We start from the raw sequence: 13,456 nt of genomic DNA on the forward strand, positions 1-13,456 counted from the left end.
TTTTCCCTTTTTCAGATTCTGGGGTCTCAGTAAGCTGGACGCCATGGTGTGGCTGATCACTTTCCTGGTGACGCTAATCGTGAACATTGATATCGGGTGAGCCGTCTTTAATAAAACACATCCTTCTCCTTGCGTCGCATTCCTCACTGTTAAAGGTCGTGGATCAGCCTTTTGTATCATCACCATCGCACGCATGATCTTTCTCCGTATTTTTTTTATTTTTTATTGCTTAGATGGTAGAGCTCACAGCCCACGTTATGTTAAGTGGTTACTGGAGTCCATAGATATCTACAACGTAAATGCGCCACCCACCTTGAGATATACGTTCTAAGATCTCAGTATAGTTACAACGGCACAAGAGGTCCTAACACCAGTAATTACGCAAATTATAATTTCGCGGGTTCGATTTTTATTACACGACGTTATTCCTTCGTCGTGGAAGTCGATCGTGAACATTTTTTAAGTATGTATTTCATTAGAAAAATTGGTACCCTCCTGCGGCATTCGAACACCGGTGCATCGCTAGATACGAATGCACCCGACGTCTTATCCTTTAGGCCACGACGACTTGACAACAATATCACATAAAGTCTTCTTGACGTTCAGTCTCGGCGCGGGTCTGCTGGCCAGCGTGGGCGCCTTGTTCTGCCGCTCCCAGAAACCCTACACCTGTCTCCTGGGCAGAGTTCTGGACACCGATCTCTACCTTGACACGAAGAGATACAGGGCCGTAAGTAAGATATTGTTATTAATGATGAAAATTTTACGTTTTTTTTTTTATTTTTTGTTGCACATGAACTCTTTTTAGTGCTGAGTTAATATTCACATAATTTGCAGAAATTGCTAAAGGATTTTAAATAAAAGTGCTTTAGAAAAAAGTAAAAACAATGCTAAATTTATCACAGCCAAATAATTTAGAATAGTTATTTGTATATGTTATGAACTTATTAAAAACTTTATACCGATAATCAAACTGCGTAATAGTCGGTATTCCGACGGTCCGCACTTTATACGCATCAATAGAGAGTCGATCTATCGACAGTTCGCGCTCAAAGGGTTAAACGTTCCTAATCGAACCACTACCATTGGTTGTCCCAAATAGCTTCAAATAGTTGAAGAATGTTTTTAGGTCATGATTTTTTTCACTCCTACTATAAATGGCTACTGTAAGTTGCAAATTTGTCGTTTGAACCAAATAGCATTTCATTTCTCGTTAAGTAGTTTGACAAACTTTACGTCTTTGGCTAGCTGACCCGGCAAACGTTGTTTTACCTTGTAAACTAGTTTTAGCAAAGATAAATTAACCTACATACCGACTACAGCGCCATCTGGCGGGCTGATTTGTGAATTTAAACCATCCAGGGCGCCACTCAAACGCATACAAAAAAAATCATTAAAATCGGTCCAGCCGTTTAGGAGGAGTTCAGTGACAAACACACGCACAGAAGAAATATATATACCTAGTCAGGTCATAAATTCTGTCACATGTTTAATGTAAAATAATTGAAACAAGTTTATTCATTATGTAACCATTCATATACCAAAATGAACTTAACAAAACATAGATTCTTATGACACTAAAGTTTATTCAAAATGACCTCCGTGATTTTGAATACAGGCTTTCAATCTGCGCGGCCAGTCGTCTATCGCAGCACGAACGAGGTCCATGTCAATATCGGCGGCTGCCTTAATCAAGGATGTCTTGAGTGACTCCAAATTGGGATGAGGCTTTGAGCACGCCTTTTCCTCCAAGTGTTGCCATATCTTGTAATCTAACGGATTCAAATCTGGACTGGAGGAGGGCCAGTCTTCGTGCCGGATGAAGTCGATTTCACGCGCCGCCAGCCAGTCTTGTGTGCTCTTCGCTCTATGAGATGGCGCCGAATCTTGTTGGAATACCCAGTGCCTGTTATTTAACATGGTATGAGAAACAGGTTCCACAAGCTTCGTCAGGACTGTATTTTGATACACAACTGCATTCGTTTTTACACCTTTCTCACAAAAATGTATCTCTGTTAAGCCCCAATAAGAAACTCCCAACCATACCATGAGCGAGGATGGAAAATGACCTCGTTGGACACGCGGAATACGGTTGCTCGCTTCTTCACTACTGTGTGCGTACACCTTATCATTTTGTTTGTTGTAGCTCTCTTCTACGGTAAAAATTTTTTCATCCGAAAAAAGAATTTCCCGATATTTTTTTCCCGCGTACCGCTTCAACAAAGCGCGGCATCTCTTCAGTCTCAGGTCCATTAGACGAGCATTCAAACGATGTCCTGTTTTTCTTCGATATGCCCGAAGCCCTAAGTCTTCATTTAACACCCTTTTCACCGTGGTTCTGCTTAACCCCATCTGAAGGGCCAAAAGTTTCTGCTTACGTTTGGGATTTCTTTGAATTCGCGCCTTCACAGCTTTTATGACTGCTGGAGTCCTAACAGACCGAGGGCGACCACTTCTTGACCTGTCATCTACACTAGAGTCTTCATTGTATCGTTTGATGGCACGATAAACGAATCTTTTGGTTATATTCAAATTTTTCAGTATGTTAAAAATTTGAATTGGCGCGTAACCGCAACGATGCAACTCAATAACTGCAACACGGTCTTCTTTAAGCGTCCACTCCATTTTTAAAAATGAGTAAAATTTTAAAAGTATACATTTTTATTTTCATGAACAAATCGAAATTCGAATTCAATAAACTTTTTTGTGGCCAGCATTCTAAAAGAAAAGTTTTTACTGTGTGACAATACTTATGACCTGACTAGGTATACATATAAAGATATATTTTTTGCACGACCTTATCCCTTCTTCTTGACTTTCGTGCGTGAACTTGAATCAAATACGTATTTTACAAGAAAAATAGGTATATAGGTACCTGCGGAATTTTATTATTAAACCATTTATTTCAGATAATATTATTAATCCACTAGCCATTCTCCCCCGCTTCGCTGGGCATTTAAAATTAACATTATATTTATTATCATTATTATTATGGAATCCAACACTTAAATTAACAATATTATGTGTTTTCTACATGGATACTAAGTTTCAAGTCAATCGGATGCATGGTTCAGTAGTTATAACGTTACATCCGTAAAAACCACTGTAGATATTAGTATAGAGATATATAAAATAGATATAGATATTAATGTTAGTAACAATAAATTTGGAAAAAAAAAATATTAGTAAGAATGTATTAACAAAAGAAAAGAACAACATACATACATTGCAATTGCAATAGTTGACCTTTACGAGCAAATGCACTGCGTATTTCAGTTATCTATATATTAATACGTGAAGCAAAAACTTTGTATCCCTTTTTACGATAATTTCGCGGACGGAGAAGTATGAAATTTCCCACACTTATAGAGATTATAGAGAAGAAGTGCAGAGTGTTAATATTTGTTTAAATTATGCATAAAAATGCATTAAATCATATTTGTCATATCCTGAATGAATCATTATCTAGCGGCATCTTTCCAAAGGCTTGGAAAGAAGCACAGATTACACCACTGCCAAAAAAGCCGAATCCTACATCCTTTTCAGAATACCGTCCAATTTCCATTCTACCGTTTCTTTCAAAGGTTTTAGAACGCCTGATTCACAACCAGCTCAGTGAGTTTCTTACGAGAAACGAGCTTTTAAACCCTTATCAGTCCGGCTTTCGTCCTGGCCATAGCACGGTCACAGCCCTGGTGCATATTACGGATGCCATCAGATTTGGCATGGAGAGTGGGAAACTGACGGTGTTGGCATTGCTGGATTTCAGTAATGCTTTTGGCACCGTCGATTTCGACATACTTCTAGCCATCCTTAGCTCCATTAACATATCTCCAACCGTGGTTGATTGGTTTCGCAGTTACCTGTCTGGTCGCCGACAGCGTATTCACTGTGAGAATGCTTATTCTTCATGGTGTGAAACGCACGTAGGTGTACCGCAGGGTGGCGTTTTATCTCCTTTACTCTTTTCAATTTTTATAAATTCTATTTCTTTACAACTTACTTCTTCCTACCACCTGTACGCAGATGATCTACAGATATATACGCAAACTTGTTTACCAGAGCTGACCAACGCGATAAAGATCCTGAACAATGACTTATCGATATTGTCCCGTTGGAGTAAGTCTCATGGATTGAGGGTGAACCCGTCAAAGACACAGGTCATTGTTGTCGGTAGTTCAAGAATGTGTTCGAAAGTTACATGGTCGCAGCTTCCGGCTATTTTATTTGACGGCGCACAAATTCCTATCAGCGATACTGTGAAAAATTTGGGTATCTTAATTGATAAAAACCTTTCATGGAACGCACAAATAAAAGAGGTTAGCCGGAAGGTGTTTGCATCAGCTGGATCGTTAAGACGGTTACGAAATTTTCTTCCAACTGCCACTAAAACTGCGCTTGCACAGTCTTTACTTCTTCCAATTCTTAACTACGCTGATTCCAGCTATCCGGATCTAACCGAAACACAACTTGATAAACTTGAGCGGCTACAAAATTTCTGCATAAGATTCATATTTGGGTTACGGGAATATGATCATATATCTGAATTTCGCACTAAGCTCAAGTGGTTACCAATTCGCCTTCGCCGCAATACTCATGTCCTTTCATTACTATACTGTACTCTCTTTAACCCCCATACCCCTACATATCTCAAAGAATGTTTCGAGTTCCTAGGTGATACGCATAATTTTTCTCTGAGATCATCGGATAACCTGAGACTGAAAATGCCGGTGCATTCATCATCATTCTTTGACAATTCATTCACCGTCCAGGCGGTTCGATTGTGGAATGCTCTGCCGGATGCAGTGAGAAGTGCTCCAACTTTAAACTGTTTTAAAAGAATGGTGAAGGAACACTACTTATCTGCTTAGTGCTGTTTGTTGCATCATTATCATTTATAATTTCCATACTGTTGATTTATTATGTGTGTGTAAGTATATTAGTATGTATTGTATGTATGTATATTGGTATATATTATATTATGTAAACGGTATATATCTGTTTATTGTATGTATATATTTTCTATAATAATGTATTGTATATGGTACACCGTAACATACCTGCTATATTTTTTATATTTTACAGAATTTCTGTAAATTAAACGGTTGTCTGGAAGAGATCGCTTTTAGCGATAAGACCGCCTATTGTACATATGTGCTTTTTGACTGTTTGTTTTTTTTAAATGTAAATTGTGTTGGTGTGCAATAAAGTGTATTCTCTCTCTCTCTCTCTCTAAATCAGTAAAAATAACATTACACACACTACCATGTAAATATTTGAATATATATACAGACACGCATACATAATATTTGTTTATTGTCAGACTTTTCTTATTGCTTATAGTCTGTGGTCAAATTGAGAATAGATTAAATATTGTTTGTCTGTATTAATATTTTTTTATAGTGTAGCCTTGGCGAAATTTGTGGTAATAGAAGTATAAAATACAATCATAATAGTGTACAAACTTACAATTCCTATTAATTATAGTCGAATTTCGACTACTGCGGGACCTCTAGTTTAAGTTTAAAAAGATCAAAAGAAACATCGCGACGACTTGTTGAATATAGTTTTTAATTTTATTATCCTCCAATCTATTTAAGTTAGAAGCTATAAACCTTTATCGTGATACAATCACTCCGCGACTGGCCTCGTCCATATCATTGTTCCTCCACGCGGAGAGCATCAGGAACTGCACGGCGCTCATGAGCATGATGTTGATCATCACGCTCATCATCCATTTGATCACGTCGCAGACGCTCATCTCGTAGTCTCGCGAGTAAGCGTAACGTTTGTCGGTTAGAATCCTCATGATTTTGTCTAAAAGCCAGCGCCGTTCAAAAGAGTGAAGTTAGTATTTCTTATTAGAAGTGGTCAAACATCGTTGGGTATAAAAATGCTTCCGATTGTTTTATTGTATGATTTAAATCGCGGTGTTTTAATTGTGAACGTGTATTTATTTACACTAATAAAATACGTAACGATATATTGATTGTGTTGTAAGTTTTTTGTTTTTTTTCTTCCATTATTTGCTTTTTAGAATTTACTATTGAAAATTGTGAAATATTTTACGTGTTTACGTTTGAAGACATTTTTTTTTTGGGATAACGGCGCGACCTGTCGCTTTGGCAATGTCATTGACGTGTTTTGTTTGACGGCTTTCCGAATTTTGTAAATAGGTGAAAGTTTCGTGATTAATGAGGAATTAGTCAATTGAACATATCGTCTTCTCGCATTAAAACTGTATAATCTCAAAAAAAAACTTACTAATTTTATAGGAGAGTGTTTTAAAGGATACTTTTGATATTAATAGATAATAATTTGATAAAAAAAGAAAAACAAACTAAACTACGCTCTTTTGACAGTATTTATGAGAAAAATACTGGTGATACCAAATGATTCCGCATATTAACTCAATTTCGAATATTTTTGGAAATTGTACAATTTTAATGCGAAAAGACGACATCTCGATAGGCTTGACATGTCGCGCACGTGAATAGCGAAGTTGAGTGAATTGTTTTATTTATCTTTTATTATTTATTATTTAGTATTAGTATATATTATTTATCATTTATTATCTATTATTTATCATTTATTATTCATTATTTATTATTTATTAATCATTTATTATTTATTTGGCACACAATCCACATTACAAGCTACAAAGTTACAAGTAAAAAAAGAAAAATCTGGCTTGCAGCATAAGCCAGTTAGTGCTGAGTTTGTACACAATGTTATAAATAATGCAATATAAATTAAATAATTACACTATTTAACCTACTATTAACATGGAGGATGCCCTTGAATCTTTTTATAAACGTCACTAACCTACAAGTAAAAATATCCAACTCAGCTGACGACTTCATTAAATTTTATTTCGGTAATTTAGGGTTAGTTTAGGTTTAAGCTTGTAGCAGTGGCGGCTTTATTAGTCGTGTGGGAAAATGAAACAGTCGCTGGGAAACTAGCTTCTCAGGCCTTGACAAAAAATCCACTGAAATCTAATCATTAAATTCTCAGAGTTTTACTCAGACTTATCACATTTCGTCTCATCTCGTCTCGTTTGTTACATTCCAATTGACGTAAATCTATACATATAAATAAAATTGGAGTGTCTGTTTGTAATATTGAAATAACCGTTTTTTACTAGCATCAGCATCAGCATTTTTATTAGCATCAACAGTTTGACGTTTTCAATTGAACTTCAATTAAGTTAACGCTAAGGCCCACCCTTGTTACCTTGGGCTGTAAGGCTGATAATTCAAATAGCAATAGAAGAAGTATTTTTTGTAATGATATTTTTTCTAAATTTTAAACTTTAAATGGCTCTCCCGTATAAGTCGCTTAAACCACATCACAGACGTTTTTACCCGTCAATCCGTTTGAAAAAAAAACCCCCATAAATAGAAAAGATACACAAGTTTCATTTCGGCTATAATAAGCATTTCGGCATAATAAGGCCGTTGATAATTTTTGAAGTGAAACTTCTTTAGAATCGTTGTGATTTCAAACTAGATGAAACGAAAAAATAAGTCCATAGAGACACAAAACATAAATATATAGGGATTCAGCCGGCGAGAGAATGAGATAGAACACATTAGACGTTCTCAGTGTAGTGTTTTTATTTAACACAGCGCCATCTATGAGATGTTTTAATACTAACGTGTGTATGAAACCTCTTGTAGTGAATTTTAATTTAGGATTACACGTGAAGTTAAAGTATCAATTCACAGACATGCGCTACATCATACTATAAAAGATGATTTACAATTATTATTTACTAATGACAAAGTTTTACATAATCGTCGCTTGAAAGGCAAACGTGACTAAGCGACAACGCTGGAGTCGTCGTGGCCTAAAGGATAAGACGTCCGGTGCATTCGTGTTGAAGCGATGCACCGGTGTTCGAATCCCGCAGGCGGGTACCAATTTTTCTAATGAAATATGTACTCAACAAATGTTCACGATTGACTTCCACGGTGAAGGAATAACATCGTGTAATAAAAATCAAACCCGCAAAATTATAATTTGCGTAATTACTGGTGGTAGGACCTCTTGTGAGTCCGCGCGGATAGGTACCACCGCCCTGCTTATTTCTGCCGTGAAGCAGTAATGCGTTTCGGTTTGAAGGGTGGGGCAGCCGTTGTAACTATACTGAGACTTTAGAACTTGTATCTCACAAGGTGGGTGGCGCGTCTACGTTGTAGATGTCTATGGGCTCCAGTAACCACTTAACATCAGGTGGGCTGTGAGCTCGTCCACCCATCTAAGCAATAAAAAAAAAAAAAAAAAAAAAAAAAACGCGTAAACTTTACAGACTAGTTAGACTAATTTAAAGTTGAAATACCTGAAAAAAAAAATATTTTAACGAATCTAGCTGTAGGATTGAAATGATTTTAATAGACCTAGAAATATATTTTTTTTGCGCATCGAATATGGTTATTGCCTATCATTTATGTACAAAGCAGTTATTGTCGCTTAGTCATGTTTGCCTTTCAAGCGACGATATACGCAGACATTTAGGATAATTGTATTTTAATTTTTAAGGTTTCATTTCTGCCACGTGTGAATTGTACACATGTTTTTTTTTTTTCGTCGCCAGGCAGAAGAGCTGCCGGGCATCAAGATATTCCACTACTGCGGCGGCTTGAACTTCGCCAGCAAGAACCTGTTCCGGTCGACTCTCTTCCGGAAGATCGGCTACATGAAGCCGGCGGTCGTGACGCACGACGAGGACAACAACCTCACCAAGAGCGAATCCTACGAATGGGATCCCAGTATCAGTCACAAGGTTAATATGGATAGGCCTCGTTACTTTTATTGCACAAACCCACAATCCACTCGCTGTTAAGTTGACAGTGTCCATAGGTAGCACCATAGGTAACAGTAGATTATCTATATATTAATACGTGAAGCAAAAACTTTGTACCCCTTTTTATGAAAATTTCGCGGACGGAGAAGTATGAAATTTTCCACACTTATAGAGATTATAGAGATGGAGTGCAGAATGTTAATATTTTTTGTAAATTATGCATAAAAATACATTAAATCAATAAGAAAAAACATTACACACACTACGATGTATTTGACACACACACGCATGCATACTATTTGGTTACTATCAAACTATTCTTATTGCTTTTAGTCTGTGGTCAAATTTAGAATAGATTAAATATTGTTTGTCTTCATTAGTATTTGTCTAAAGTGTAGTCTTGGCAAAATCTGTGATTAGAGAAGTATAATAAATAAGCCTTTGACAATAGAATCATAATAGTGTACAAACTTATAATTTCAATTAATTATAGTCGAATTTCGACTACAGGGGGACTAACTAGTTTCTGTGGTTAGACAAAAAATAATTAATTTGTTGTCTGTAAAGTCGGTTTACGGATTATAGTTTTACGTAATGACGTCATTAGCAGAACTATTCGAACTATTAGCTGTGACGTCACACGAGAAAAGAGATAAATGTGTCACAAGCCAACGCTTAGCCGATCGTGCCTCTCTGCTCAGGTGGAACGTGACGGTCTTTCTTGCGTGTAGCCGTCGTGTTCGTTGATTTATAAAACGTTATTATGTCAAAAAAGTGACACCCTGTATATTCCAAATGCTTTAGCTTTTGTACAGGGTGTGGACGCAGTGGTGTTTTGGAGCGTCAGTCTTTTCACTTCCAACGAACCTGTTACATTTGTACTTATTTGATTGTAACCATGCACTTATTAAAGGGCCCTAGAGTAACAATTGCGTGCGGCCTTTGCGACAAAGCCTTTTTTCTCCTACCAACGCCGAAAGTTCCATTTTCATCCCGCTGTACAGAGAAGAAAGTCTAACTTTTCCTCCCTGGGTACTGACAAGTGCGCATGCGCGTTAGTGTCTACGTCTGCTCTCACGCACCTAAAATTCTCCGCCATTGTTGTGCTCGGGTAATTTGCAATATTGTGTTTAGTGTAAAAGTAAAATAAACAAAAGGCAATAAAATTTAACAGTGAAGTATTAAAAAAATATGAGTTCATCAGACAGTTCTTATTCAATTAGTAGCAGTTTATTTAAAAATTAAAAAACATTTATTTTATTTTATGAGTAGGTATATTATTTAGGGGTAATGTACTATTATTGTGACCTCAGAACTGAGTTCATTCCGTGTTGTTCCAGGTACAATGTGTGATAATAGACGCAACCGCTTTGTCATACGTTGACGCGCCCGGGATCAAGAGTTTGATAGCAGTTCAGAGAGAACTAGTTAGCAGCAATATTACTGTGCTATTGGCGGGAGCTAACGGTAAGACCCATCAACATTTACACGTATTTCAGTGTGCTTTTACTGGTGGTAGGACCTCTTGTGAGTCCGCGCGGGTAGGTACCGCCACTCTGCCTATTTCTGCCGTGAATCAGTAATGCGTTTCGGTTTGGAACTGAGACCGGTTTGAACTACACTGAGACCTTAGAACTTATATCTCAAGGTGGGTGGCGCATTTACGATATCTATGGGCTCCAGTAACCACTTAACACCAGGTGGGCTGTGAGCTCGTCCATCCATCTAAGCAGTAAAAAAAAGCATATCAGCTTCTGATTTTGTTGGTACAGCCAAATTTTGTTTGAGGGCGCAATGAGCGGCTGTGATTTGTCCCTTGTAGCCATATTAAATATCGCCCTGAATTACACAACGACCCATAGATATCAATCGTCTTTGTCAGACTCTTTAGGAGCGAAACAGGCTGAATGATGGTGCCCTAAATAAACGCCTTAACAAAAGTGATGGCGATAAAAAAAATGGTTTTCACTAAAAAACATGTGAAGATTACTAAGAAGGAAAGATTTTTTACCGGGCAGGTGTAATTCCTCGGTAGACCGACGTTCCCAATTTTGTTATTCGGAACTAGTATAATAATATTCTGAAAATTTCGTAAGCCAGATTCAGGCATCTGTCAAATATCTTGTCTTCTGTGATGGTTGCCCGCCATAAACTTTGTACCGTTATTTCGCAAGTTAGTGATAGCAAAAAATAAAAATTACCAGGCTTTTCAGATCTTTCAATAACAATCTAAAAATGTCCATCCCTTTGTCCGAAGTATATAAAGGTTTTTGAAGTGAAACTTCTTTAGGCGGGTTGAGAGTAAAATTTAACTCGCGACAGATTCATTACGGCTAGAGTAAAAACATACAGAGTATGAGAAAATAGACAGAGCATCTCGCGAACCGTGGAGAGGGAAAGTACAAAGCTAGGTCGTTTCTCTTATGCATTACAAGAGATTTTTAGCATTACAAGAGAAATTTGATTTAAGGATTAAAAAAAAGAAGAAATCCACAATACTACACACCGTAAAAGAAGTTTCACTTCTTACATGCGCACCATTTTTGAAATTTCGAAACATTCCCGTAGCGTCGTCGCGGGTATTATAAAAAAACAGAGGCTACGTCACGAATATAGAATGTGTCCTTACAGGGCCCGTGCTGGAAATGATCGAGAGATACAACAATTTGGAGGCCGAGAGACTTCAGTTGGACACGTTCCCGACCGTGCACGACGCGGTCGTTTACTACAACGTATCAGAGGCAAGAAAGCACGACGTACCCGTCACGATAGCGCCGTGAGACCAAACGAACTAGAGCTAATAAAAAACGTGTAAGATTTATTTAGTAACGGCACGGAGACTTGTCGATTGGTTGAACTGTTTTTTTACTGGTGGTAGGACGTCTTGTGAGTCCGCACGGGTAGGTACCACCGCTCTGCCTGTTTGTGCCGTGAAGCAGTAATGCGTTTCGGTTTGAAGGGCGGAGCAGCCGCTGTGACTGAGACCTTAGAACTCATATCTCAGGTTGGGTGGCGGCATTTACGTTGTAGATGTCTATGGGCTCCGGTAACCTCTTAATACCAGGTGAGCTGTGAGCTCGTCCACAAATCAATGCAATAAAAAATAAAATAAATAATTCGAACGGCTATGAATTGAATGGGTTCGTTTTATGCCGATCCCGCTGTTCGGCATAATTATTATTTAGTATCGGCATAAAATGTTCGATCACGCTTAGGCAGTAAGTAGTACATAACGTTATCGGAACAGGGGAATAGTGTTAATTCTAGAAGAAGGTAAACTATTTAGTTACGGCATAAAAATGTAATTATGATTGTTTTAGATACAGTATATAGTTACGTATCGTTACATTCTTCTTATGAATATTATTATTTGTTTACTTGTATTGATTACACCGTGAACAATTATTATTTAAGAAAGGCAGATAGACGTTTCACCAAAGTTGTACATTTATTTATTTATTTACATAATTTATTTGACTTGAAATTGAAATGTTCTCAAAAAAAAATTAACTATGTAATTTGATTATTCTATTAAAATAATAAGAAAAACGTTATTAAAACTCTGTAAGACAATTTTGATAATCCCAAATATTTTATGCCAGTTATTTGGCCTTTGAAAATGTATTTGGTAATGGCATATTAATTATATTTATACATCTTATGCGAATCTTTCAGTGAGGAATAATTTTAATATCGATTCACTGGACAAAGCATAGAAACTAACCGTCTCAGTAAGTTGTTTTAATTGAATCTGTAATATAAAGCAAAACAGCCTCCTTGGAGATCGAGGGGGCATTGACTTTGCGCGACAACTGTTCCTAAATTGTATTTTATTGCGTACCATATAAAGGACATTTTTCGGTGACGATTTTTTGTATCAGGCATCGCTGACCGTTACTTCATTTGACGTGAAATAAAGACAAACAAACAAACAAACAAACACACTTTATAATTTATAATAATAATATAGATACTAATACGGATGATTGTATATTATACTTCATACGTATCATTTGTATCTACAACTCGACCAAACCAAGTTTGCACCTCGCTGGAATGCGGCGCCCCGCCCGCTTCCCCGCTCACCTTCCCGCGATCGCCCTGTCGCGTCAGTACGGTTAGCATCTTTGTCGCCGACACGCGTCATACGAATTTTCGTCTCCCTATCCGTTGAATTTTAATTTTTTTAATTGTTCTTGTTAGGTTTTTTGTTGAACCCTCTAGGTAGCGGCCTCCCCCCGGTGAAGGTCAAGGGGCGGCCTGAGGGGGTAGAGGCCGCGCGGCGCGCTACCAGCACTCTAGCGCGCTGCCGAGGAGTAATAGAGCGACCGGTCGACGGCATATCGCGTTCCGACCCGGCAGGCTGGTTCTGGTTCCGCGGGGTATTCCAGGACACCAGCGGCACCGTCTGGGCGGCCTGACGGGCTGCCGTACCGAGACGGCCGACGTTTCAGAGCCTTCGATTCGCCTCGAAGGCTGGGCGTCCTTGGGGTGAGCCGCGCCGTCTGGTTGTAGTGTTGACCGCGATAAACCCCTACCTCATCCGGGTTCTGACCTCGGAGGGGATCGGACGTCGTGTGTAAGAGTGCAGGGGAGTCGTTTAGTGGGTGGGCCCTAAAATCTTTGGGCCCGCGGTCTGCTCACAAC

At 38.1% G+C, this 13,456-nt stretch overlaps 1 protein-coding gene across 6 annotated transcripts in view; it reads left to right on the forward strand.

The window, feature by feature from the left end:
• The window catches only part of Prestin (solute carrier family 26 member prestin), a 63,852-nt gene extending 50,674 nt beyond the window's left edge, over window positions 1–13,178 (forward strand). For all 6 annotated transcript variants that reach the window (XM_089733851.1, XM_089733847.1, XM_089733848.1 and 3 more), the window contains 5 exons: window positions 16–96; window positions 607–730; window positions 8,600–8,788; window positions 10,150–10,276; window positions 11,441–13,178. In XM_089733851.1, the coding sequence (XP_089589977.1) occupies window positions 16–96; window positions 607–730; window positions 8,600–8,788; window positions 10,150–10,276; window positions 11,441–11,589 (670 nt within the window). In that variant the 3' untranslated portion in view covers window positions 11,590–13,178. The remainder of the gene's footprint in view (window positions 1–15; window positions 97–606; window positions 731–8,599; window positions 8,789–10,149; window positions 10,277–11,440) is intronic.
• The last annotated feature ends 278 nt before the right edge of the window (window positions 13,179–13,456 follow it).

Source organism: Bombyx mandarina, chromosome 16 (genome assembly GCF_030267445.1).
Source record: "Bombyx mandarina strain Sakado chromosome 16, ASM3026744v2".
NCBI lineage: Eukaryota > Metazoa > Arthropoda > Insecta > Lepidoptera > Bombycidae > Bombyx > Bombyx mandarina.